Source organism: Physeter macrocephalus, chromosome 1, assembly GCF_002837175.3.
Source record: "Physeter macrocephalus isolate SW-GA chromosome 1, ASM283717v5, whole genome shotgun sequence".
Classification (NCBI taxonomy): Eukaryota; Metazoa; Chordata; class Mammalia; order Artiodactyla; family Physeteridae; genus Physeter; species Physeter macrocephalus.
Window position 1 is genome coordinate 91,022,917 of NC_041214.2, and position 27,828 is coordinate 91,050,744.

General features: G+C 45.9%; 1 protein-coding gene across 1 annotated transcript in view; it reads left to right on the plus strand.

Annotated features, from left to right (window-relative positions):
* The window catches only part of MYLK (myosin light chain kinase), a 184,635-nt gene that overhangs the window by 47,894 nt on the left and 108,913 nt on the right, over positions 1-27,828 (plus strand). The window contains exons 2-9 of the mRNA XM_028492960.2: positions 405-612; positions 13,909-13,957; positions 14,880-15,045; positions 16,009-16,174; positions 18,387-18,405; positions 20,471-21,006; positions 21,559-21,765; positions 26,074-26,208. Coding sequence (XP_028348761.1) covers positions 405-612; positions 13,909-13,957; positions 14,880-15,045; positions 16,009-16,174; positions 18,387-18,405; positions 20,471-21,006; positions 21,559-21,765; positions 26,074-26,208 — 1,486 coding nt within the window. The remainder of the gene's footprint in view (positions 1-404; positions 613-13,908; positions 13,958-14,879; positions 15,046-16,008; positions 16,175-18,386; positions 18,406-20,470; positions 21,007-21,558; positions 21,766-26,073; positions 26,209-27,828) is intronic.

The window sequence follows — 27,828 nt, forward strand, 5'->3', positions numbered from 1 at the left end:
TCATGTTAGAGTAGGAAGCACTGCTCTAGAATTCCCATGCTCAGTCCCCACCCCCTGGGGTTCTGATTTAATTGGTCCAAGGTTGGACCTGGTTACTAGTATTGCTTTAAATCTACCCCTGGTAATTCTAATCATGCATCCAGGCTTGAGAGACACTTGTGTGGTGGGCTGTGGAGCCAGGATGCCTGACTCGGCTGCTTGCTACCTTCAAGACCTCGAGAAATCTACCAAAACCCTGCGTCTCAATCTCCTCGTCTCCAAAATAGAGGTGAAAATAGTATTTGTTGCAGGGGATGTTATGAGGATTAAAAGAGTTAATACATGTAAAGCACCCAGAACAATACCTGCCACACAGGAAGTACTCCTTATGTACAAGCTCTCACCCTTTCTTCTTTTCCTTGAAGGTCCGGGGTTACCCAGAGCCCCAAGTGACATGGCACAGAAACGGGCAACCCATTGCCGGTGGGGGCCGCTTCCTGCTGGATTGTGGTACCCGGGGGACTTTCAGCCTTGTGATTCATGCTGTCCATGAGGAGGACAAGGGAAAGTATACCTGTGAAGCCACCAATGGTAGTGGTGCACGCCAGGTGACAGTGGAGTTGACGGTAGAAGGTGAGTCCCAAGAGGTGGAAGCCCTGGGGAGAAATGAGCCACCAGTTTCCCCAAGGCCTTGCAGCTCCTGCCACAGCCCTCTCTTGGGAGAGGGATGCACAGGAGAAAGCATCCCCATCCCGGAACTCAGGACCTGTTAAGTCTGATGGGGGCAATGTGGTCCCTGGAACAAGGGAGGCATCCCAGGAGAAAATGTCAGACTACACATCACCTCCCTTTCTGCTCCAGCCTTCCCCTCGCTTCCCCTCACACTGAGATTGATACCAGACTCCTCATCATGGCCTTACAAAGTACATCCTGCTCCTGCCTGGCTCTCCAGACCCTTCTCCTACCACTCCTCACCCTGCTCGCTCCACTGTGGTCACACTGGCCCTCTGCTTGTCCTTGAGCAAAGCCTCAGGGCCTTCACCTGGCTGTTCCCTGTGTAAAGAAGGGCTCTTTCTGCAGCCCGGCCCCTGACTCGGCCCCTCACTTCCTTCAGGTCTCTGCTCAGATGTCCCCTCCTTAGAGAACCCTCTCTGACCACCCCATCCCCTGGACTCTCCATCCTCTCACTCCACTGAACTTTTTCTTCTAGGACTGTCACTGCCTCCCATTTGATTATCTCCCCCAAGCCCCACCTCTAACTGGAAGCTCTAGGAGAAGAAGGCTTTTATCTTGTTTACTGCTGTATCTCCAGCATCTAGAAAACTTCCTGGCACCTGCTAGATACTGAACTATTTAGAGAATGAGCAATGTTTATTAGCATCATTATAAAGTAGTCCATGCCCATCATTAAAAACTTCGTAAAACTCAGAAAAATATATAGGAGATAAACATACAAGTGTGTAACACTGATTCATTATTTTGCCTTTTTTTTCCTTTGTACTTAAATAAAATTCTATTAAGTTTATTAACTTAAAAAATTCCAGGAAAACATTTGACCATAAGTAAAACTGTTCCTTTTGCTGCTGGTGTATCTCCCACATGCTGAAGGCACTCTACTGGTGAGAACATTTCCAGTTCAGGCCACTGGCTGCTGCTTAAAGCCCTGATGTCTAAAAGGACATGTGGGTTCGTCAGACCCTCAGAAATATGGCAAGGTTCCCTCCACCCTTCCAGGCCTTTCTAAGGGCTTATAAACCAGAGGGTCAGACTCATTTCTCCTCTCTCAGAAAACAATCCTCCCAACCTGGTTTTCAGGGGACATTGTGTGCCAGAGAAGGTTCCAGAAGGGGGCGAGGTGTACCTCGGCCAGTGTTTTTCCTGTTTGCTTGAATCATGAAAGGACGGACAGGCTGTTTCACAGAATAGAATATGCATAGTTTGGATGCTTTCCCCAAATTCTTTAACTGAGTGACTCATTCCTTTTAATGGCCTTCAAGTACCTGTGGGCTGGGGCATTCCACATGGAAGGTGGCCCCTGGTCACTCTCTGAGTGACCCTCATCTTGGCCAGTTCTGACGCTGTGCTTTCCTCTACAGTATACACTTTTCAACGCCCAAACTTTGAGTTGAGGCCCACAAATAAAAATTACATTATCCCCTTGTATTAGTCAGCCTGGGCTGCCATAACAAAATACCACAGACTGCATGGCTTAAATAATAGAAATGAATTTTCTCACAGTTCTGGAAGCTGGAAGTTCAAGATCAGTCCAGCAGGATTTGGTTTCTGGTGAAGGCTCTCTTCCTGGCTTGCAGATAACCGCCTTCTTGCTGTGTCCTCACATGGTGGAGAGAGGGAACTCGCGTGTCCCTTCTTCTTCTTCTAAGGGCCCCACCCTTAGGGCCTCACTGTACCTTTGTCACCTCCTCACAGGCCCTGTCTTCAAATACAGTGACACTGTGTGGGGTGAGGGCTTCAACATATGAATTTGGGTGGGGACACAAAAATGTAGTCTATAACACCCCTTTTCTGATTTTCTATTTGGAACTGGGGAAACGGGGAATCAGAGGTTCAAGGTTCTGGTCCCAACTTTTGCCGGTCAGTGTGCGACTTTAAACTCTGGATCTCTGTTTCTGTAGAATAAAGGGTTTGAACTCAGTGGTCTCTACAACCTGGGCTAGCCCTTGTTTTCTATGATCCATTGTAAAGGAATGGAGTGGGTTAGGAGTACAGGGGAGCTATATAAAACCCAGGTCGTATGAAACCTTGTTTTTTTTTTTTTTTTTTTTTACTTCCCATCAGTGAGGACATTAGATCTGATGTCTCAACTAAGCAGGAAAATTTTTATTAGGTCATGGTACTCAGGGCAGAGGAAAAGAAAGAAGGCAAGAGAACTATGGCAAATGAGAGAAGGCTAAGGCTCTCAACCCTGCGCCCTCCCCTTTGGTTTGAATTTGAGGAGATCATCGAAGATGTTTTATGCCTTCTAACCCTAGGAGGTAGAGAATGACCTAAAGGCTGCAGTCCCTTTAAATGTAAATGGCCCTGTATACTTTCTGCTTCTGCATCAAAGGCCAGATTCAGCCCATGTGTGGTTTGGGACCACCCCATAGACCATAGCCCTGGAAGGATCCACTCTGGTCCCTTATGCCGTGGATAAGTTGTTGACGGTGCCAGGCTAGCCCAAACCCTTACAAAGGGAATCCAGCAGCCCTCCTGCTTCTAGCCAGCTCTCTGTGCTTTGCTTCTTAGTTATGCTTCTTATTCGGAAAGAGCAGAGCTTCAGGAATTAAGAGTATGACTCATATATGGAGCCTTTTGACCCACTAATGGTCAAGTTTAGAAGGCAGTGTTATCCAATGGTCTTGGATTTTAGCTCCACTAATTTCTAACTATGGGGAAATTAACCTTTCCGAGCCTTATTTCCTTTTCCGTAAACTGATGCTAATGGCTGCCCCACGGGTTGTGTAAAGATCAGCACAGCACTGACAAATAGTAGGCACTCAGTAAATGGTAACCTTGTGATGTTCAAACGTGGCATTAATATCCTGAGAACTACTTGCAGAGGGAAATCCTTGTGTGGAGAATAGAGGAGAAAGCTTTCTCCTCTGATTTCCTTTGGTAACCAGGGCCAAGAAGCATGCACTATCCTCTTTGAGGGCAAGCATCTTCATGACAGGACCATTCATGACCCTGTGCAGCCCTAGTCTGAGCCCTGGAAAGGCTTTGTGTAGCCAACCCTGACACTCACCTACCTCCAGAGGACTGGTCACAGAGGCTTGGTGCAGAGCAGGGAAGAGACGTGGTGCCTGCTTTCTGGGAGCTTTCTGTATAATGTAGGGGCCACAGCCTGTTCTCTAGCCCCACACTGTCCAGAGAAATACAATTGACCCTTGAACTATATGAGTTTGAACCTTGCAGGTTCACTTAGATGGGGATTTTTTTTAATAGTAAATACCACAGTATTACACAGTCTGAGGTTGGTTGAATCTGCAATGTGGAACCGCAGACACAGAGGAACAACGAACATGCAGAGGGCTGACTCTAAGTTATACATGGATTTTCAACTGAGGGGAGGGTGGGCACCCCTGACCCCCTCATTGTTAAAGGGTCAACTGTATCATGTGAGCCACATGTGTCATCTCAAGTTTTCTAGTAGCCACATTTTTTTTAAGTTGAAATCGATTTTAATAAAATACTTTGACTTAACCCAATATATCCAAGATACTATCATTTCAACATATAAAAATTATTTCTGAGATATTTTACATTCTTCAACTTTTGCAGCATATTTTACATGGTAACACATCTCAGTTCAGACCAGCCCGTATTTCAAGAGCTCAATAACTATAGGTGACTAATGCCTACTGTACTGGACAGCACAGCTCTAGAAGCTTGAATAGGGATAAACAAGGCTTACACGGATTAAAAAGAGAAGCCCACATGTAGGAACAAGGTGGCAGGTTGTCCCAGGCAATCACATCCACAGAGTGAACCTAGGGCGTGGGGTGGAGTGAGGTGCGGGGCTGAAATTGAGAGATATACCCCAGACATGGTGGTCTGACTTTGAGAAGGCCCTTTGTGTTTCAGAGACCAGAGAGTCACTTAAGTCATTTCAAGTAATAGAGGGTTCATTTTAAGGCCACGAGCTCAGGGACCTGGGGAAAGCCAAACTGGAGGCCCAGAGGTGATCCAGGCCTCAGGACGGCTCATACTCATCTTATAGGCTTGTTTAATGCAAATGCAAGGGCACCCAAATCACCTGGGGGAATCTTGTTAAAATGCAGATTCTGGTTCTGTAGGCCTGGAGTAGGGCCCAAGTGTCTGCACTTCTAACCATCCCCTGGGTGATGCCCGTGCTGCTGGTCCACAGGTCACACTTTGAGTAGCAAGGAAGGATTCAGTTACAGATGTGATATATTTTTCCTAGTACAAATCATTCTCAAATGTGAGCATTTGGGCAAGTGGTTGCCCTTTTGCAGACCCATGGTCACAGCAAGTGTCCTTAGGGTGACCATTTATCCCAGCATGCCTGCTCTACCAATGTAATTATAAATAGAGCCTCCTTTGACTTTCAGAAGAGTCCCGGTTTGGATAATAAATTGCATGGTTACCCTAGTCGTGATCAACATGTCTGGCACACTGGGCAGTGAGTAAAGCTTTAAAGATGATGTTGAGAAATAAGGGCTTATTCTAGGGGAAGAGGAGTAGCAAGAGAGAGGAGAGCGGCAGTTTCAGAGGAAGTGGATAAAGTTTATTTTCATCTCTGAAAAATAAATTCCAAGCCATTAACGACTCCGCCTAAGAGTGCAATGAACAACTGAAAAAATAACTTTAAAAATAGTGAATATGTATTCGCTGGGGAATCGATTCGGCCAGGGGCTCCTTCCTCTTGGGAGTTTTCTTTGAAATGAATAAATGGAAGTGGGGGTAGGCAAAGACCTGTTTCTTCCCTCCTTTCTGGATCCAGCCTTGACCATCACTCTTTCGTCTCTATTAAGTACACCATCCTTCATGCAAATTCCTCCTCCTTCACCTCCATTCCTGGGGGATTCTTCCACCAGCTCCCTCCCCTGTAGGTGATAGGTTCTGAGGCTGCCACTTTTGTCTCTGTTGAAAAGCAGACATGTCCCCTCATCTTGGAATGTCTCACACAAGCAAAGAGTGCATCCCTCTATCCATTGCCTCGTTCACCACTCTGTTTCTCTCTGTGTCAGGCCCAATTCAGACAGGCTTTCTGCCCCCTTGGAGTTTACTTCCAATGGGGAAAGAGAGACTATAAATAGGTAACAAATATCACTTTTGCAGTAGAATTAAGTGCTCCCTGACCATGCGAGAGAAAGAGAGCCAGGTGGCAGACCACCTAGAATGTGGCGGCAGAAAGGAGAGTGACCCCATGTCATGGGATTTAAGGGAGAAGACTGGCCTTGGTGGCCGCTAGCCAAGCTATTCTGGTGCTGCTGGCACCAGCATTCTCTGGTGATTTTGAATTTGTAGGAAATGCTTCTGCGCCATGTCTTTTGCTACTACCCTTTTCCAGGGCCAGACTTCTCAGATCCCTTTTATTTTCACATTGGATTGGATTGATGACATTATATATTTGAACCCATGTCTATTTACAATGGCTGAGTCTTAAATTATTGTATTCCTCAAGAACGTCTTTTGTGCTTCTCCTTTTGTTTTGTTGTTCTCTTTTGTACTGTCTTCTTTTACCTAAATTTTCTACCTTTTTAAAGACCTGTAATTATCTTTCCCATTTGTATTCTTTATAAACTCTTTTCAGTCTGTTATACTCCCTGATGACTCTTCTTTCTGTAGGGGCATATGCCCTATTTTTTTTCTTACCCAGTCAGTATTAAAATGTTCTGAGTTCTTGGTCCTTTTCTGTCTCATCAAAGGGAAAAATATAAATATGGTAGAGATAAAGATTATTCTTTTTGCCCCTCCAGTCTCTTTGCTGTGAAACAGTTGTGTGTCAAGACTGCCTCACTTATTTGCTACATGGAAGAGTTAGATGACAAATGACTTGGTCCCATTCTGTTCTGGAAGCATGCCTTCCAAATCTCCTTCTCCCTTCCCTCTCTTGTTTTCACCTTCCAGTTTCACTTTGCCTCTTTTTCCCTCCAAAATACACGCCAGTACCCCTGGCTAGCCCAGCTGCCATCTTTTCTTCCCATCTCTAACTCCTCTACCCATTTCTCCCATCTCCACCCCCAGACCTTTCCCAGTTGCTTGTAGTTCTAGCCTCTTCTTCATTCATCAGACTTCATTACATGTGCTAACTTTGTGCTGGGATCTAAGAGCAGCAAGACTTGGTTATTGCTCTCAAGAGACTGACTGTCTTGACCTCATATTTCATTGTTATGTTTCAATTAAGCAACAACATCAGGATATATTTAGGAAGTGCTGGCTTTGTGCGGTGCCGTGTGGGAGATGAAATGCTTTGTCAGATCCTTTCTGCAAGAACCTGGTTGCTCAGCTAAGACCTAGACACATTAAAAGCTAAGTAAAAGCACAACCCCAAGGCAGCACAGGTTTATTTGCCAAATGATTGGCACTTCTATTCTGTAAACTTAGAGGAGGATGAGACATCTGGAGGCTGAAATGGTCTGCGATATCTTGGAGGAGGAGGGACTTGGCTAGCCGGGATAGAGCGAGTGAGATTTGGATGGCAGATTATGATTCTGATGCTGGGGATGGGAGGAAAGTGGTTAAGAGTTAGGGCCTGGGGTGGAGGGTGGGGTGAGTAGACGGGCAGGAGCAGAGAGTAGTGGGAAATAAAGCTGAAGGATAGATTGGGAGGAGACCGTGGGAGGTCTGGAGCACGAGGCGAGGCGGTTTTTAGAGTCATATCCATTCCAGAGTATGAGTAGACGATTCTGCCCTTAATTGTTGCTTTTCCATTTTCCTACGGCATGTAGCTCTCCAGATGAACTGCTGCCCTTAGCCACAGCTTGAGGGACAGACCTACTATGTGCTTGCTTTGCTTCATGAATCTTTTTAACTTTACCTTTATTTTTCTGAACACATGGGTTTATTACAAGTATTACGATCACAGATTTTTCATGTGTTCCATTAGTCTTTGATACACCATCACTTTGCATGATCCCCAACAAAAATGGGTTGCTTATTAGTACAATGAATTTCTCCAGAACCATGCTTACAATAACCTTCCCATATGCTGCACTTGCTCACTGGGTGGCTTCTGATCAGACACCTGTACAGTAGCCACAGCCAGATGACTCCTACCACATCAGACCCGCAAGTGGGGAGCGGCTCAAACCGGAGGTAAATTTCTCTTTGTTTCCTTCCTGATAAATTGATACAAAATCAGTCTTTATGACTTAAGTACTGAAGGGAATACCTGCTACTTGGCTTGGTGTTTTGGGAGGGAATCACAGTGGAAAGTGACTCTTAAGAAATGAGCTGGGATGCCTGTGATCCTTGGCCTCAGAAAGAAGACTCTAAAGAAAACAGCTATTTTCTCTCTGCATAGGATCTAAATTCCTCTTTAGAGTACTTATTTAAGACAGTTGAGGGATCACTGGCCGCAATTTATTGAACTATTCCCCCCTCCAAAACAAAACTTTGTGTCACTACTCCTTTGAACTCATTGGGTAGGATATATGACTACCTTATCCATCAATGACCAGGAAGAAATTTGTCTTCTAAGTGGCGGATATTTTATTTCAACCCCCTGAGGAAGAATTGGTTCTTTAGTGCATCAGTTTCCTGGGGACCCAAATAGAACTCCTGAAATGTCTACTAGGTGCACTGGGATAACCTCCTTAGCCTCTATGCAAGGATGTATGGTTGACCCTTGAACAACAGTTTTGAACTGCATGAGTCCACTTATATATGGATTTTTTTTCAATAAATAGAGTATCTGTATTTTCATTTTACAGTTATTTAAATTAACTAAGTGTGGGAGGAAGTTTGTGTTCAATTAGAGATCACAATATGCAGAATCAAAAGAACTAGGGTTTGAGTCCTGATTCTACAGAACAGCTTCAGCTTCCTGCCCTTGGGTGAGTCATGTATCAATTCCTTCATTTTTGAGGCAGAGATAGAGTACGTGGATTTTCCACTGCACGGGGTTGGCATCCCTAACCACCGTGTTCTCCAAGGGTCAACTGTACTTGTTATTGAGTGTCATAGTGTAAGAATAATGTACATGTTTACATTCCAGTGAACGTGGACTGTGGCAGTGACCTCCAAAGCCCCCTGACTGAGTGGAGGCTGTAGAATGAACTGTTTATATAGGGTGAGGCCCCCATTTATACAGTGGCAGGCAGCCCCTGGCAGAGGTGCATTAACATTCATGGTTAGGACTTTAGTGCCCTGTGGAAGACACAGCTGAAACCTTGACAGGTGATAACCCAAACCTCCTTTGGAAGCAGGGCAGCCCAGCCACCTCGTCATCCTCAAGTGCTCCCTCCCTCCCCTTCCCTGGTCAGTCACCAGATCCTGCTGTGCCAGTTCTCATTTGTTCCCACTACCACCATCGTGGTCCATCCACTCTGTCCTGTTGCACAGATTTCCAAATGGTCTCCCCAGTTCTACCCATACCCCACTCTAATCTCCACAGTGCTGCTAAAAATATCTTTCAAAAAATTCAGATGGGATTTTATCATTCCCTCCCTTCGAATCCTCCAATGATCCACCTTTAAACTGAAACTCAAGATCTTCAATAGGCCCTGCTCTGGGGTGTCCCCTCCCCCATCTTTGAAGCACTTTGCCTTTCTCTTAAGGCTCAAGTTTTATTCTAGCTTTTATTATACACATCAGTCTACTTGCTGAAGCTCTAATGCCTTATGCATAACAGGGACTGAATCAGTGTTTTAGTACAGATGAGGTCTCAAGGATCCCATGTCATACAGCAGAAAATTGTTTTGACACCACACTTACAGTCATTTTTTTCCCCATTTTCTCTACTTCAGTGGTCTGTAACTTGTCTTGCTGTGTTATCTTCTTTTAAGGTTTCATTCTTTCTTTGTTATATAATATGTCTTCTCTGTTATTTATCCTAACACTACTTTTTTTTACTATACTAATTTTTTCTTTTTTTCTCTTTATTGAGATATAATTGACATATAACATTGCTAACACTACTTTTTATTCTAGCGTCCACCTGTATACCTGTGTTCCTTCATTTCCATGACTACTTGTACAGTGTGTTTTTTGATCATTCACCTTCAAATCCAAACAGGCATATGAGTCAGTGCAGGCATCTATTTCGTTATGGCTTCTAAAGTGCCTGAGCATTTACCTTGAAATAGACATGCTTGAACATCTATTGATGTACAATATCGAAATATTGAAATAAACATTATTATACTTCCCTTTCCTTTTGTTTCTCCTTAACATTTTAGTCAGGGCTTTACATTTGTTTTCTTTTTGAAATTATATATGTGGATGGTTAGAGGCAAATATTGATTCAACATGGCACAGGGGACATTGCTAAATATATGGTATAAAAAGTGGGTATTTGTTCTGATTGAGTGAAGAACCACTATTTTAAGCAGTCCTTAAAATCTGCTTTGAAGTTGCCTGCAAGTGGGGTGACTGCTCCCTGGTTTGCCTGGAACAGTCCTGGTTTACTCCTGTGGTCCGGGCAGAATTATTAATTCTGCCCCTTTCAGTGTCCAGAGTCTCTGTCTGGATAATAAATTATATCATCACACATTTTTAGAAGTATTTCTTCTTCTTACCATCATGATCACATTATTCCCCTTTTGGCAGCATTCTCTGTGTCTACTCAGTCTTTGACAAAATGTGCTTAGTATCTCCACTATTGAACTTTTCACTCCTGAAACCTGCTAGCATCCTCTTTTACTCATCCTTGAAAAATCTGAGATGACTGTTTAAATACCTTTGGTGCCTTGGCCTTTTTTTCCCTCTCACTAACTCGATCCTGTCTTCACCAATTCTCGTAACTTACTCTTCTATTTTTGGCATTTCTACCTTAATCCCCTTTCCACTTATTTTTCTACATAGGCTTGCTGTTCTGCCAGATTTTCATACTTTCACAAAATTAATTTTGCCTTATCTGACAATTTGCAACTTCAAAGTTTTGCCTGTAAATAGACCCTGTTAGCTATTTTAGCCCAAATTCTCTGTTTGCTTTGATGTATGTCTCTGGTGTTGACACACATTAAGATGAGCGTTCCTCAGTTCCATTTTTAGCTGACTGCTTTATATGTTACCTTTGGATTGTACCATAAACTGCTCTTACTCTGATACAGAAGTACCTCCAAACAGCACACTTTTGGTATTCTTTGAGGAAATGCCATATTTTTGCTCTATCTTTTAAGGGGTAAAGGAATTTTAGCCTTTGGCTTAAGACATTTAGCTCCCAAGAGTTTTAAAGATTCTTAGTATAATTTTTTTATTGTGATAAAATACATATTACGTAAAATTTGCCATTTTAACCATTTTAAAGGATGCAACTCAGTGGCATTAAGTACATTCACAATGGTGTGCAGCCATCACCACTGTCTAGCTCCAGAACTTTTCATCACCCCAAACAGAGACCCCACACCCATTGAGCAGTCACTCCACTCCCCCCTCCCCCAGCCCCTGGCACCCACTCAATCTGCCTTCTGTCTCTGTGGATTTGCCTCTTCAGAACATTTCATATAAATGGAATCATACATTTTTTGTGTCTGGCTTTTTTCACTTAGCAAAAATTTTCCAGGTTAATCTGTGTTGTAGCATGTATCATTACTTTATTCCTCTGCATGGCTGAATAATATTTCATTGTATAGATAGACCTATATTGATAGATATATCAATATATATATTGATCAGTCAATCAATATATTGGTCAATCAATATATTGATTGACCTATTGATAGATAGACCTAATATTGTTTATCCATTCATCTGTTGATCAGTCTACTTTTTAAAATTAATTAATTAATTTATTTTATAGTATAGTTGATTTACAATATCGTGTTGGTTTCAGGTGTACAGCACAGTGATTCAGTTATATGTACACATATTCCTTTTCAGATTCTTTTCCCTTATAGGTTATTACACAATACTGAGTGTAGTTCCTTGTGCTATACAGTAGGTCCTTGTTGGTTATCTATTGACCAGTCTAATTTTTATCAGATCTTTACCCCAATGTGAAATGAGTGGTACAGTAGCATGATAAGTGCAGTGAATGGTACCTGGATATTTTAGATGAGAGTCTTAGTGAGTGGTGTGTGACTAACGCTGTGGAATAGAGCATGTATAAGAGGCAATTGCGTTTTGATATCTTTTCTTCTGGTTGTTTCACTATGTTTGGGTATTTTATCTTATTTTTACCTGATTATGATCACATTGAATAGAAAATTTTGCATGCTGCTCTTTTTTTCATAAAATTCATTCGTTTAACAAATATTTGAATACCTACTATGTGCTGGGCACTGGCCTGGATACTTCTGAGGAATAAAAAGTTCTGGTGGCAGTATGGTTTGGGAGTTATTATGGATATTATTTAAAGCTATGGGACTAAGACCCCCCCCGGGGAAGAGTCCATAGCGCTGAGGAGAGGACCCACGACTCAGCCCTAGGGTGCTCTCAGAGATAAAGTTCCAGAAGAGAAGGAGGTTGAGGAAAGAATCGGCAACCTGGTAAAAGCAGGAGAGTCTGGAGGAGAAAGTGCTTTGGAGATGAGTGGCCCCTGCTGTCAAGTGCTACTGAGTGAGATTGTGAAGAGGATTAACCACTGGGTTTGGCAAGATGGTGGTCGGAATGGAGCTCAGTGGTGTGGAGAGGATCACAGCCCAGCTGGAGTGTGCTGAAGAGCAAATGATATAATATCTTTAACATATTTCTGCATGTTTCATGTATTCTTAAACATAATTTGGTGGCAGAATAAGACGCCTAATTGTACATTTTACTAAGCCACTTATTGTCTCCCTACTGTGTGACATTTATGTTGTTTCCAATATTTACTACTACAAGCAAGACCAAAGTGAGTAGCTTTGTAAACTTTCTTTCCTACTTTTAGCATCGTTTCCTTTCACTGGAGAGACAGAAAGGAAGATGCTGGTCTAAGAGCAGAGCATCTTTAAAGCTGATGATTCTCATTTGCTCAAATACTTTGTAAAAGAACTTCCTCCAGTGGAGTCCGAGGGACCCCAGCATCTTGACCTCAGTTGTCAGTTGGGCCCTCCCAGAACAGGTCTCTCCTTTTATCAGCTTATAAGTTCTTTTAACCTTGAACAGAGAATTGAAAACTATACACGGCTCACTAAATAGTTACGTTAAGCAGAATGCACGTACAACAATTGTCAACCCATATGGCATCACAACTTACATGTGATGCAGGCATTGTTATTAACCCTTTTTCACTAAGGTCCTTGTATAACCTTAAGCCAGATATGGCTGAGGGAAGTACTCAGCCATGATCTTCACCTTCCATTCCTATGTTCATATGCATTCACATAGATGTGATCAGTGCTGGAATTTAAGGAAGTTTACCCTTTTCCGGGAGACACCCTGCAGATCTCCCATGGCAGCTGCCTGCCGGTATCAGGGAATGACTTCTACCCTTTCCATGCGTGCCTTGGGTGGAGTTTTATAAACATTCCCAGTTTGTCACAGAAAGAGAACAACTTCCAGGCTGATTGTCATCTCAAAAATGTCCTCCTCTCCCCCTCCCCATTCCTCAAAAACACCCCACTGCTTTATAGTCACTTCCTGGTCACAGTATGAGCTGTTCCTCCCAGCAGCAGCAGTTGGATAAAGGAGCCGACCCCAGCCGCCTTGCAGAGTCTGCTATTTAACTGCTTCCTGCCCAGCACAGCAGCACCTCACCCAGGACTGGCAGTGCCCAGTGTCCTGCTGGTGCAGGTTCTGGGAGGTGCTGGCTGCTCTGGAGCTTGTCTGCTGTGATCTGCTCCATTCCAGCAGGACAGATCCTGCTGTTTGCTGGGCTTCAAGTGATTGGGTCAAACAGGAATAGATGTAGTAAGAGAGATGCATGTGCATCTCCCCTGTCCGTTCAACTGGCTCCTTTTCTGGAGAGGTCCTGATCGCCACAGATCATCCCTGAGTGGAAGGTGCAGGGGCATATAACCACTCAGCAGAATGGTGGAGTGTTCTAGAATAGGTAGACCGGGATGCTTTCCTGTACCATTACTGGCTCTGTGACTCAAGTGGGAGACTTCATGTCTCCGAATCTCATTTTTCTCACCTGTTTAAAAAAATAGAAGGATGTTGTAGTACCAGCCTCCTTAAAGTATTGCGGGAAATCCATGCAACGATGCATGTAAAGTGCCCACCATAGAGCCTGACCCAGTATGGGCTCGGTCAGGGTGAACTGTTACCGTCATTATCCACCCCCGCCCCCGCTGACTCTTTCTGGCTTTTGTTGCTCCCAGTTTGTAGCTCAGACCGGACTTTTCAAGCCTCTTTCTCTTTGTTTCCTATTTGCAGGGGGCTTTGTGAAGAAGCGTGGTCAGCCTCTTGTTTCCAAAACCTTGGGGTAAGTTCCAGGATGTCCAACCCAGCGTAAGGTAACTGGCGTTTCCTGAGGCCTTGGCAGAACAGCCTGAGGAGCAAGTCTTCTCAAACATCTTGGGTTATGATAACTAAAGCGGGAGCCTATTGTGGTGCGATGTGTCAGTCACACGGCACCTCCTGACCTGGAGGCCTCTATAGATACCTCTTTGACTAGTCCAGTTGCTAAATGGAAGTGGGCTATGTGGCCATAGTCTGCAGGGGTCCCTAACAACCAAGGCAATAGTCGGAAGACTTAAACAAGCAGACTTAGAAGAGGCAGTCAGTATGTGAATTTCTTATGGCAAGTAAGCCTAAATTGGTGAGGGTAAGTAACAGTGGCTGCTGTAACAGACAAGCCCCCAAATTGCAATGGCTTAACACAGGGAAAGGTGATTTCTTACTCAAGCAAAGTCAGTTCACATATTCTTGGACAGGTGGAAAACCTTCCCATTATCTTTCAGGGACCCAGGCTCCTTCTGTTTTGTGGCTTCATCGTGTCCTAGGCCTTGGAGCCTCAGCAGGACTCTCTGCATCTAGCCAGAAAAGTGGGCAAGAGAGCCTGAGGAGAATAGCACAGGAGGTTTTGATGGGTCCAGCCTAGAAACGGCACATGGTGTTTCTGCTTTCTGCTCAAAGTCTGTTGGCCAAAGCCCAGCTTTGGCCAGACCTCAGTAGCATTCAAGCATACCTAACTTCAAGGGAGGCTGGTAACTGAAGGCTAGCTGCATGCCCAGGAGATGGAGGAAATAGGTTTTGGTGCCACAGATTTTTCCAGAAATGTGTTTGAGGCACAGAATTGGGAAGGTTGCCCTTTGCTTGTTTCTGAGCCCAGCTTAAGTAACTTGGGTGGGGACAGAGAGAAAAGGATCTGCATTGCTATAGATTCTCTGCTGATTTCTTTCCAGGGACAGATTTGCAGCCCCTGCGGTGGAGACCCGTCCTAGCATCTGGGGAGAATGCCCACCAAAGTTTGCTACTAAGCTGGGCCGAGCGGTGGTCAAAGAAGGACAGATGGGGCGATTCTCCTGCAAGATCACTGGCCGGCCCCAGCCACAGGTCTCCTGGCTCAAGGTGAGGTTTTGTCTGCCCTGACTCTGGGTTAGATCCCTGGACTACTGGGAGTCTGTCTTCCCAATCAGTCCCTTCCACTTCAACCGTAGAGCGTCCTTGAGGTTCTCATGTGTTTGGTAGCTGTGCCTGTTCTTGCCCCTGTTTGCACACTCTCCCTGTGTTACTAAGCCCACGATGTCCTGTAATCCACACACTCACAAAACAGTATAAAACTTCCGGGTCAAAACAGACCTGACCATGTCAAGAGAGTGGAGTTTGAAGTCTGGGGCTGATTTCAAGCCACAGCTCCCTGACTGACAAAGCATGAGATGCTGGGCAAAGCATTTGATCTCTTAGAACCCCAGTTTCCTTATCTATGAGGCAGAGATAATCCCACCTACCTCCAAATACTGTTGGGAGGCTCCACGTGGGAGTGCTTTATAAATCATTCAGGGCTGAGCAATGTGAAGACAGAGGTGGGGGAGGGGTGGGGGAGGGGGAAGAGGAGGCAGCAGTGGGGGAGGGGAGCAGCCCACGTTAACAGGGCAGTGAGGAGCACTGGGGGTCAAGGCCAGGGAGAGGAGCTTGTTCACACATGGAACTCCTGTATAAAAATGAGTGACAGGATGCCTTTTCCCTGTTTCCTGATTCTTCTGTACTGACCCTGGAACATCAATAAAAGGAAGAGGGAGACAGAGGAGAACTAAAGTGAGGGATATAGGATTTCCCACCTCAAACTAGGACTCCTTCGAAACAGGTTCAATACACCTGCCCTCAGCTGGACCGAACACCACAGCGCATCCATGCACCTCAAGTCAGGGCCCTTGGGTTGCCCTCCAGCTGCTCTCCAAGCATGTTGACAGAGCCCAGAGCAGAGGGCCCTGCTGTGCATGCCTGGTGTCTGTCCCACCTGGATTGACAGGAGGTAGGACAGAGTCAAAAGGTGAGCAGTTTCTCTGACCAAGCTGCCTATGCCATCCACAGGGAGATGTTCCCCTGCAGCCCAGTTCCCGTGTGTCTATGTCTGAGAAGAATGGGGTGCAAGTCCTGGAAATCCACGAGGTCAACCAAGATGACGTGGGAGTGTACACGTGCATGGTGGTGAACGGGTCAGGGAAGGCCTCCATGTCTGCTGAGCTCTCCATCCAAGGTATCAGGCGGTGGGAGGGCTAGTGCTGGACTGTCCCTTCCTGGAGTCCCTACCCTCCTAGAAGGAGCTGCGTGTTCATTACGTGTCTGTGTGTTACACGTGTCACACTTACCTACTCATGTGTCCCTCCCCAGGGGCAGGGTCTTGAATCAGAAGAAAGGGTAGGCGGGTAGCACAGACACGGCCACGGAGGAAGATGCTTCACGCGTGTCTGCACACCTGTGTTCAGTTTTTCCTTCTTGCTCAGACTCCTTTTTTATTTACATCTCTAATTGCCTTTTGGAAGAGTGGACATTGCTAATGTCTCCCCATCACCTCAGATTTAACCTGCCTGAAATTGATCTTGTCATCCATCCTGTCGTTCAGATCAGGTGCTCCCTCAACGTAACTCTTTGCTTCCCACCAGACTGGGCATTTCAGCATCGCCTTTGACTCCTGTCTCTTCTTGCTGTAGTCATCAGCCCCAGTAAACTCTTCTCTTGAAATCTCTTTGAATACGCCTCTCCCTTACATTCCCCTTGGTTCTGCCAAGTCCAGCCTGGGGAAGCCAAAGTGTGTGGAGGGGGAAGGGGATTGACGTCACTTCATTCTAGCGGGAACCTTGCTTGAGCAGGGTGGGATTTGGGGATCTGGGAGGGAAATGACCTTACTCTCTCCTCCTCCTTTCTTACCCTCATTTCTTTGATTTTCCTCTTCCCCGTCTGTTTCCTTTCTCAGAAAATACCCTTTCTTGCTTTCTGTACATTTTTGGCCCAAGTGTGTTCACTACCCACAGAAACAAATTTATTCTACATTGCAACCCAGGACATAGATAGATAGATAGATAGATGGAGAGAGAGAGAGAGAGAGAGAGAGAGATTTAACTAAAACAAGTTTTATGGAATAATCCTGAGTAGTATTATGTACAGTACATGCTGGCATTTTCTCTTCCATTCTACACCATTAAAAGAAAAAACCCTGGGGACTTTCCTGGTGGTCCAGTGGATAAGACTCCATGCTCCCAATGCAGGGGACCCGGGTTCGATCCCTGGTTGGGGAACTAGATCCCACATGCTGAAACTAAAAAAAAAAAAAAAAAAAAAAAAAGAGCCTCAGTGCCCACAACTAAGACCCGGTGCAGCCAAAATAAATAAATAAATAAATGATAAGACTCCATGCTCCCAATGCAGGGGACCCGGGTTCGATCCCTGGTTGGGGAACTAGATCCCACATGCTGAAACTAAAAAAAAAAAAAAAAAAATCCTGCGTGCCACAACTAAGACCCGGTGCAGCCAAAATAAATAAATAAATAAATGAATATTTAAAAATAAATAAATAAATAAAGTGTAGGACTACCACATAAGAAAACGTTGGCAATTAAAAAAAGAAAAAAAGAAAAAACCCTGGTCCTGACCATAGCATTTGACTTCACAACTCACTACAGGCTCAGGACCTGCTGTTAGTCATCTGGAGAAGTGTTTTAGTCCCTCTCCCTTTACTTGCCCTGGCACTGAATTAAAGAACTGTTTCCTTCTGAAGCACTTAATGACATTTTGTTTGAAAATATTCCCAGAAAAAGCCCCTCAAATAACCAAAACAAAAAGGGATAGATAAGATTGGCAAAAGGTTGATATTTCCCTAATCTGGGTGTAGGCTTTCAGTGTTTGTTATATCCTTCTCTGTACTATTGTATATTTTGTAATTTTCCGTGATAAAAATGTTTTAAAGTCATGCGGCAAGATAAACATATCTAGTAATTGTATGTTTTTTCTTTGAAGAACTGAATAAAATAACACTTTCTCTGTATACTTTAAAATGAAGCAGGTATTTGTCAAAAATGATCACTGGGGGTTTCTTTTGAAGGCCACATGCAGGTTAAACTTTCTGGGTTTGAAGTTTTCAGTAGAGTGGTTTTTGTTTCCTTCTGTGGGCTAGAGAACAGGAAGCTCCAGTGCCCAGGGCGGGGCAGCAGAGGCTGCCATAAAGGTCCCAGGGCAGCGCTGGAAGCTTAACAGTGTCTCCAGGGCTCAGAGGAGTTTATCAGATTAACCCAAGAAGTTCAGGACCAGGGAAGCTGAAAGGAGAGAGGGAGGGAGGACCATAGGTGATGGGGAAAGTGAGAGTTTGGGAAGCCAAACTCTGTCATAAACAAGAGATGGTTGTCGTATCACTTTCTGTTCTTGGTGTATAAAACATTCCACTAACGGTCTTTCTACCTTCTCCCTTTTTCCAGGCTTGGACATTGCCAATAGGTATGTGTAGGCTTTGTGATTATCATGTTTCCATCTTGAAATGCCCTGAGAGAAAAGAGGGCTCGTCATCAAGAAATGCCCTGCCCTGGGGGCTTCCCTGGTGGCGCAGTGGTTGCTAGTCCGCCTGCCGATGCAGGGGACACGGGTTCGTGCCCCAGTCCGGGAGGATCCCACATGCCGTGGAGTGGCTGGGCCCGTGAGCCATGGACGCTGAGCCTGCGCGTCCAGAGCCCGTGCTCCGCAACGGGAGAGGCCGCAACAGTGAGAGGCCTGCATACCGCAAAAAAAAAAAAAAAAAAAAACAAATTCTTAGGTTCCACCCCAGACTCTGAAATCAGGATCTGGTTGAGGGACTTATCTGTGTTTAGACTCGGGACAGACTCTTAGCACTGCCTTCTAGCTCTGTGGGCAAATTACTTATTCTCTTCAGCTTTCATTTGCACCATTATAAAATTCAGATTGTACAGCCAATTCAAAGGGCTGAAGATGAAATAAGATACATGAAGTACTTGCACATACTAAGTGCTTAATGAGTGCTCATATCCTCTCCCCACCCCACCTCACCTCATTTCTCATAGAGGAGTCTAGGTTAAGTGCCATGGTAGGGGAGAGGATCACACAGATGGGAATTTGTGAATCGCAGTGGCGTGGACCAGGAGAGAAAGACGTTAGAGGAGGATGGGATGCTGAGACAGAGAAGGAGGAGAAAAAGGGAGAATAAGGAGCTCCCCTCAGACTTCACCCTTCTGGTGCCCTCTGTTTTGCAGGGGCTGGCCCTTCGGGGCAGGGTCCACCTCCAGTGGCCCAGTCTCACCACCATCCTTCCCAGATGCTGGGTGGGGCGGATTCTTTGCTCACCTTTCCCCTACTTGATTCTAACCTCTTTCAGGCACATGACTTACAGATCTAAAGGTTTCCTGCAGGGAGATGAGCCCGCGTACCGCAAAAAAAAAAAAAAAAAAAAGAAATGCCCTGAATTTCTGAGTCACCGTATAGCGGGGAGAACTGATTGTTTGGGGGGCATTGTTTTATTTGGGGTGTTTAGTTTTACTCTGTTGTAATTTGCTGTCCAGGTTCTGTGTCAGGCTTGCCATCAGCACTGAGACTCTCGAAGACCCTGCTCAGTATCTTTACTAGTTAGCTGTCATATTAGGAAGGGCATTGCTCTGCAAGGATACCCTCCACGTTCAAGGCCAGGATCTACTTGCTCACCCAGCACATCTTCATCGGGAGAGCTTCCTTTCCTGAGCGTGAGGCTCTGTGCTAGATGCTAGGTATGCATGGTGAGCTGTCTAGTGTAGAGAAGGGCCTAAAACAGAGCCACACAATACGTAAGCACTAAACATAAGTCTACGAGAAGCGCTAATTTGGAGTAGAGTGTCAGAGAACCCCTTTTGGAAAGCTTGATGTTTGAGCTCAGGCCTGTGACGAGTAGTATGAGCTAAGAGAAGAAAATCTCAGGGAGAAAGTGTTCCAAACAGAGGTGTTGCAGGTGTGAAAGTGGTGAGGTGAGAGGGAGGGAGCCTGGGGCCCACAGAACCCCGAGGGGCTGCAGCCTGGTAGGCACTGGAGACAGTGTCTTGGGGGCAGTCCACGCAGAGCCAGCTCCCGCATGGCATCCCTGCAGGCCGTCTTGAACAGCTCAGTTTTACTCTTAATCGAGTGGAAAAGCTGTTGGAAATTCTTAAGCTTAAAATGGCATCGTTCAATTTATGTTTTTAAAAGATGGACTGTGCGTGCTATGTGGAACATGGGTTAGGGCCAGTGTGGACAGGGGACACCACCTGTTTGAACCAGGTCGGGGCTCATGGAGAAGAGAAAAAGGGCAGATGTAATGAGTGTGGCTAGAACACTGGGCTGGGGATGAGGGGCAGGGAAGACGGAGAATGGCTGCTTGTTTTCTGGCTGGAAACTGAGTAAACTGCATAGAAAGACCTCGGCTCTTACTCTGTCTTGATCTGTGGGCTTTTGTAACCCCTGGAGTCTGGGCTTGTAATGCGTAACCAGATGATTGTTCTATTCCTTCTTCTGCCCCACTGTCCCCCGCCACACACCCACCAAACAGGTCGCTTGTGAGAGGAGCAAAGGTGGCCAATTCAGACATCAGGAAGGAAGTGACCCATGGAATCGCTCAGGGGCTGAAACTGGATGGCCTGGAGGCTGCAGCTGAGAGTAAGAACTGCTCCAGCCTCCAGAGAGGTGGCTCCCCGACCTGGGCCACGGGGAACCAGCCTCAGCCCCTGAGGGAATCTGAGCCGGAGCCATCGGGGAACTCGCCCGGAAAGGCCCTGAGGACCCCCGTCCTGCAGAAGACTTCCAGCACCATCACCCTGCAGGCCGCAAAAGTGCAGCTGGCACCGAGAGTGCCAGTCTCGGATGCTCTGTCTCCTTCCAGAGAAGAGAGGGAGAAGCCAGCTGCTTGCCCTCCAGCCGCCCTCCACACCAGGCAGTGTGGCCTGGGAAGCCAAGACACTGTGAGCCAGGTTGCTACCAGGAAGGTCCCCACGGAGGGCCAGGGGGACACAACATTCCCCAAATTTGAGAGCAAGCCTCAAAGCCAGGAAGTCAATGAGGATCAGCCAGTCAAGTTCAGATGCGAGGGTGAGTAGAGCTGCCTGAGGCCGCTGGTGCCCACACAGCCCCCGGGTGGACACTCCCTTCCGCTCAGTGGTCAGAGTCTCCTGTATCCCCCGGCCCCTTGGACTAGAGCCCCATCCCCGACCCCAGGAAGCACCTTACAGGGGTCTCCCCTCCGGAAGGACTCAGTCTCGTCACATCTCTTATTCTAGAGAAACTCCCAGCAGTGACCCATTGTTCATGGTTGGAGACAGCATTGACCCTGAGCCCTAATTCTCACCATCCTCCGCGGGAAACGCATCACCACGGTCTCCACCACACACAAGCCACAGGGTCCCCTCCTCTTTCCTCCCTCTGGCTGATCTGGAGACCTAGCTTATCACCTTGTAGCCCTCCTCCCCAAGGCCTGCCTCTGTCTTGGGATGTGGGGGGAGGGGTAAGAAAGCAGGTTCAAGCGGGAGGGCGGCTGCACACGGGACTGGGCTCTGCCCTCCGGCTCAGCCTCTCCACCCCTACCTGCACCCCACAAGTACAGCGTGCTCTCGGGGACCTCCCGTCCTTCACCTGGCCCTGTAGTTTCAGGGATCCCGAAGCCCGAAGTGACCTGGTTCCTGGACGGTGCCCCCTTGAGGAGAAGAGAAGGCACCATCGAGGTTTATGAAGCTGGGGGGACCCATTACCTCTGCCTCCTGAGAGCCCGGGCCAGGGACAGCGGGAACTACAGCTGCACAGCCACCAATGTCCGAGGCCGGGTGTCCTGTGGCTGGACCCTCCTGGTGAAAAGTGAGTACATTCCTCCAGGTCACCCCGGCTTCCCTGAGGGAGGACCTTTGTGGGGTGCTTCATACACCGCACAAGCGTCACCTCCTGCAGACCCCTGCCCAGGGTGTACCACCCAACAGAAACATCACCCCCACCCACCGGCCAAGGCCAGAGTCACTGCTCCAGGAGAGTGATTCCTGATCGGGGAGTTCACATCCGAATCACCTCAGAATAAACATGCCCAGGCCCCAGGCCCAGCCCAGCTGTGAGCTGCCAAGTCTCACTTTGGTAACCACAGAGAACCAGATCGACACACTGAGAGTGATGTGAGGTGACGTGAGTGCCACATCTTTTGTGCTCATTATAGTGTCTGTTTATAAAAGTAGTGCATGTTCATTGAGAGGAATTTAAACAATGTATATAATCTTATGACTCAGAAGTAAATGATAGTTTAATATTTTTAAAACAAAGTTAGCTTTGTGCTGTTTGTATACTGCTTACTATTCTAATTTGCTCACGTTACATAAGCATCTTTCTATACTATTTCTTTCTATATTTTTTAATATCGTTTAAAAGCTTGCTTTGGAATGGCCATATAATATTTCATAGAACGACGTTTAGGCACGGCCTTATTGTTGTTTCCATTTAGATTGTTTCTATTGTTTCCATTTTTTCACTACTGTAACAGAACTGTGTTCAATAGCCTTGCACCCATCTATCTCTCTATAAGATTTCCCCTTCACTTTAAATGCTATTTAGGGACCCTAGACTCATGTCATTACATGTATTGAGGAACTTATTAAACCACAGCACATTGCAGGCTGATGGAAACTCTATGAGACAAATAACCTTCACCTATTTTTTTCAACAAGTAAATTGCAAGCCAAAAGGAAAGAAGGAACAAACTGTAGGAAACTTAGATGAAAAGACACATAAGAGACACCAGTAGTTGCAATACATGGACTTTGCATGGATCCTGATGGAGACACCTTTAAAAAAATTTTTTTTGTAAGAACATCAGGAAAATTTGAGCACTGACAAGGTATCCAGTATAAAGGAGTTAGTGCTATTTTTAAGAGGTGATGGTGGATCTCGTGGTGATTTTTTTCAAAGTCCATACATTTTAGAGATATAAGCTGACTTATTTACTGGTGAAATGATATGATTTCTGATATTTACTTCAGATATAATCCATGTGTGGTGGGACTCAGTGGCGGGTATGAATGAAGTGAGATTGGCCATTATGAAAGTTGAGAAACAGGGATATGATGATTCACTATACAGCTTTCTCTACTTTTGTGTATGTTTGAAATTTGCCATAATAAGTGTTTCCAAAAAAAGAGCTTACTAGTTCATTCACACAGTAAGATGCCATGAAGCCAGGGGAACGAATGTGCCTGACCTGTAGACCCTGCTAGTGAAACCTGTCCAAGATATGTTAGTACGGGGGACAAGCCAAGTGCAGAGAGAGCCGTGTGTACCATATGCTGTTTGTGTTAAAGGAAAAAAACTCTATGTACACAAAGCAAACTGATGCTTGTGTGTGCATAAACATTTCTGGAAGGGTCCACAAGTTACCTCTAGGAAGAGAAACGGGGGGTCCAGGAAGGGGTGAGAGGTAGTCTTGCTTTTCACTGTATACCATTGACTCACTTCTTAATTGGGAGTTTTACTACATTTGTGAATTCCTCTGCAAGGAATATTATCCATTCATTGGGAGGTGGGAGTGCCTGTAGGCAGAGGTCCCAGGTCGGGGAACCTGAGCTTCATCATCCAGGGCTCTGAGTCAGGGCGGGGGACTCACCTAACATTGTGTCCACCAAAGGTTAAAAACCAAGAAGCTTTGGTTGGAGTTGTTAGCTTCCATTATTAAATGGAAGCTGTGCATGGAGACTGTACCTGCAGCAAGTTGGGGGTGAAAGACAATGTGGGTTTTAAAGCCACCGCAGGGCTGGGCAAGGGGGTGGAAACTGGGCATGCCACAAAGCTTGCTTTTCTTACCAAGATTCAGCTGTGTGTGTGTTTGTTTTAGAATGAAGGCTGCTCAGAAGGCTGTAAGCCTTTGGGTAATTCCCAGAGTTCTGAGAAAGTTAATGTGGAGCACTTTTGCCAGCATTCCTGTTCCTTGTCTGGAGGAGCAGACTTACGGAAGGCCTTAGTCTGCCATTCCAGAAGTCCTGCTTGACTGCCTTTCTCCTTAGCTGTTCTCTAGAAGGCTTCACCAAGATGTAGGTCGTCTAACGCCTCTTCCTCTCTTTCTTCCTATCACTGCAGAAAAGCTGCCTGTTTCCCTCACCGAGAGTTCTCTTTCCATCCCTCCCATCCCCGCAAAGATCGGGTCTAATAATGATTGACTCTCCCACCGTTTCTTCAGTCTCTCCCCGTCCCCCTATCTAGAGGCCTCTTTCTCCTCCCTACAGGTGTGCTCTGGTCTCCCCTCAACTAAAAAGAAAAAAAAAAATCTTCCTTCTGCTTCACTGACCCTTAAGCTCCCACGTTCTCTCTCCACTCTCTTTTACCCCCAAAACTTGCTGCAAGTCCAGTCTCCACGCCCAGCTTCCATCTGATATTGATAGCTAATCCCCCACTGAAAGCCTGTTCAGTGTGCAAGACTTCGTGCTAAAAGCTTTACTTGCATGGCTCCATTTAGTTATCCCAACAATCTTATGAGATAGAGTTACACCCATTTTCCAGATGAGAATACTGAGCTGCAGTGAGGTTAAGTGACTTGTTCAAGGTCCCCTGCCTTGTAAAAAAATAGCATGTTCCTAACCCGTGTTGGTCTGACACAAAAGCCCATATTGTTTTCAGTGACTCCCAAAGGCATTTCTCTAATGAGGGAATTCGATGCCGTCCAAAGGGGTGGAGGTGGTGCCTCCCCCAACCTGTCCAGATAGGCTGGCATCCCTTCCCTCAGTACCGGTCCCATTCACATGCACCACATCCTGACTTGTAGCTGTGCTCCCACTTTGCCAGCTCTCCCTTTAGGGGAGCTCGGGGCTAGAGGAAGAAGTGTGGATGTAAAGTCAGAGAACTGGGTGTAAAGCCTTGCTTCACCATTGGGCTGGACTATGGGAAATTATGAACTTCATCTATAAAACGGGCTAAAGATAGCAGTCTCGTGGCATTGTCACCTCTGGAAAAGTACCTGGTAAGCCCTCGAATATTAGCCTTTGCCCTTAAACCTTTGCTGTATAATATGGTTTTCCCCTCATCACTGTATTGAATAGCTTCTCTTGAAAAGTACCAGTGAGATATCTTCTAATCACCAAATCCAGTTGCCTTTTCTCAGGTATCAGCCACCTTGACTCTTCTGCAGCATGTTCTGGGTGTTGTAGAAGAGATTTTCTATCCCTATTGCTCTTAATTATGGCCCCCAAATGACAAAATACTCCCCAACTCACCTATTTAGAAGGCTTCTGGAAAGTTCAGCTCAGTGGTTCTCAATGAGAATGTGCACCAGAGTCAGAGGGGGACTGAGTAATGCATTGTCCCAGGCCCCCAGTGCTTCTGAACCACTGGCCTAGGTTGGAAAACTAGAAGCCATGTAAGTCCTTGTCATTTGATTCTGTCCTGGAATTGGAAAAATTAATTATAATAATTTAAAATGGAAATGTCCTCACCAATGGGCATGTGGTCTCTACAAGTGAAAAAGATATTCACAAGAGTGTGCAGGGTCTTTAGCTGTGACGTACAATGTTTCAGTGTTCATCCTTGTACATATATCTCTTGAGTAAACCATAAGGGGATATTTCTATGATTAGATCATCGAGGTTGCCAGTCTATTTTTTTAATTTATAAATTGTTCTTTGAGTCAGCTTAGGCCATTTTTTGTTTTCCTAAAAAATCTATTTTATCCACATTTTCAATCTAATGAGACATTTCAGCCAAGGATTTTTTAAATAAAAAAAAATGTGTGCATCGTCTGATGGGACACGTCAAAGATGATAAAAGACACCAGAAAGTAGAATAGGGCCAAGAAAGGGGGAAGGAGGAACTCTGCGGATGCTCCAGGATAGTGAAAGTCAAGACAAGAAGGGGGGGGGGCACGTGTCCCGGGGGAGAGGAGGCCAGCCTCATCCTGAGCACCCCCAGACCTGGGGTGTCTTGTGACAGTGAAAAAGCCCCTGCCAGTGACTCTGCCTCAGGCTCCAGGTCCCTGTCTCAGTGGTGCTGCCTGCTTCCCTGTGTGATGATGGGTCAGGCAAAGCCAGGCCACCAAAGAAGCAAGCCCTGGGCACACAGGGCAGTGAGGTGTCAGCCTCCGGTCAGTCAACAGCACAGGTCAGCTGTGATCTGAGATGGCCTGTCTGTTCTTTGCCTTCACAGGGCTGGCCGTGATGGAGGCGGCCCCCTCATTCTCCAGTGTCCTAAAGGACTGCACTGTCGTTGAGGGCCAGGACTTTGTGCTGCAGTGCTCGGTGCAGGGGACCCCGGTGCCCCGAATCACTTGGCTGCTCAATGGTGAGTCCCCCCTGCTCCAGCTGCCTGGACCCTTGACCCTGCCTGCATTCTCACTTGGCTTCCCCACATATCAGTCTGAACCGTTTATGCATGAGAAGGAAGCACGGGGTGCAGAGAGAGCACGGGACCTGGGAGTCTGCTAATGCCTGGCTGGGGACACTGGGCAAGTTTTACTCCTGTATGATGAGCCTTAAGCTCCTCGTCTGCAAGCCGAGAATAATGCTACCTACCTTCCAGGGTGGTGGTTGTGAAAATTAAATTAGATCCTTTATATAAAACAGTTAATGAGATGCCTGGCACCTGGGTGCACAAGCAATTTAGTTTCTTTTCATATGGCCAGGCTCAGAGTGGGCTTCAATAAATATTTGTTGAGTCAAAAAATGAATATACCAACAGATTAATGAACCACACTAGCAGTTGCTCATGGGATCTTGCCTTTTATTTAGCGGCAAGTGGTTTGGGGGTTTATAGACCAGTAATTCTTTTTAAAATTATAGTCCTATAGAGACATCCCAACTTTTTTTTTTTTTTTTTTTTTTTGCCAAGTAAGGTTGGAAAAAAAAATTATTATATATTATCACCCTTCTCTTTTTTTAAAAAAAAAAGCCTTTAAATTCCAAAAGTATGGGAGTACTCTATTATTAGAACTGAGAACAGTCCATAAAATTGGTGAACTTGAGTGAGGTCTGCTTTGGGGATCTGCAGGGAGGATGAAGGATCTGCACTTGTCCTTCTCCGTATCGAGTGGTTGGGTGACCTTGGACACCCCCCTTTACCTCTTTGGGCATCAGCTTCTTTATCGGTGAGGAGTTGGGCTGGAACAGAAGGTTCGGGTCTCTGCCAGCTCTCACGCTGATGGAATAGGCTCCTTAAGGGAGCAGCGGCCCGTCCCCTGTGCACCAAATAGCCCCAGTCATTTCTGCACCACTGCCATGTTGCCTGTGAACCTGCCTCATCGGTATAGTTTGCTTAGGCTTTGCTAGAAATGATCTTTAGTCAGTGAGAGAAGTTGCCTCGGGGTCTCCCTATGTGTGGTCTTCTTGGGCAGAGAGGTGAGAATTGGGGTCTCCACCTCTCACTAAGGACAGAGCTCCTATCGGATTCCGTGACTGACTGCGAGGAGGCAGCCTCCTTGCAGTCGGAACAGAGCATGGATGTTAAAGACTAGGAAGGGCTCTGAGCAAGAGAGTTTCCCTTCCACCTGGCTCACACTCCAGGCCAGACATCAAGAAACATTGTCAATAAAGGACCAGTTGGTAAGTATTTCCAAATTTTCAGACCATGCAGTCTCTGTCACAGCTACTCAACTCTGCTGTCATGGCGCAGAGCGCAGCCAGAGACAACATGTCAATGAATGGGTGTGGCTGTACTGCAATAAAACTTTATTTATGGACACGTGAATTTCACACAATTGTCCCACGTCATGAAATAGTCTTCCTTTGATTTTTTTCCCACCCTTTAAAATATGAGAAACTATCCTTAGCTTTTGGGCTATATAAAAACAGGCGTCAAGTGGGATTTGGCCCACGAGCAGGAGTTTGCTGACCCCTGGTCTACACCTCTTCAAACTGAAAAGCAACCCCACCTTACTCTTGGCGAATCTTGGCATTTTCACACTCT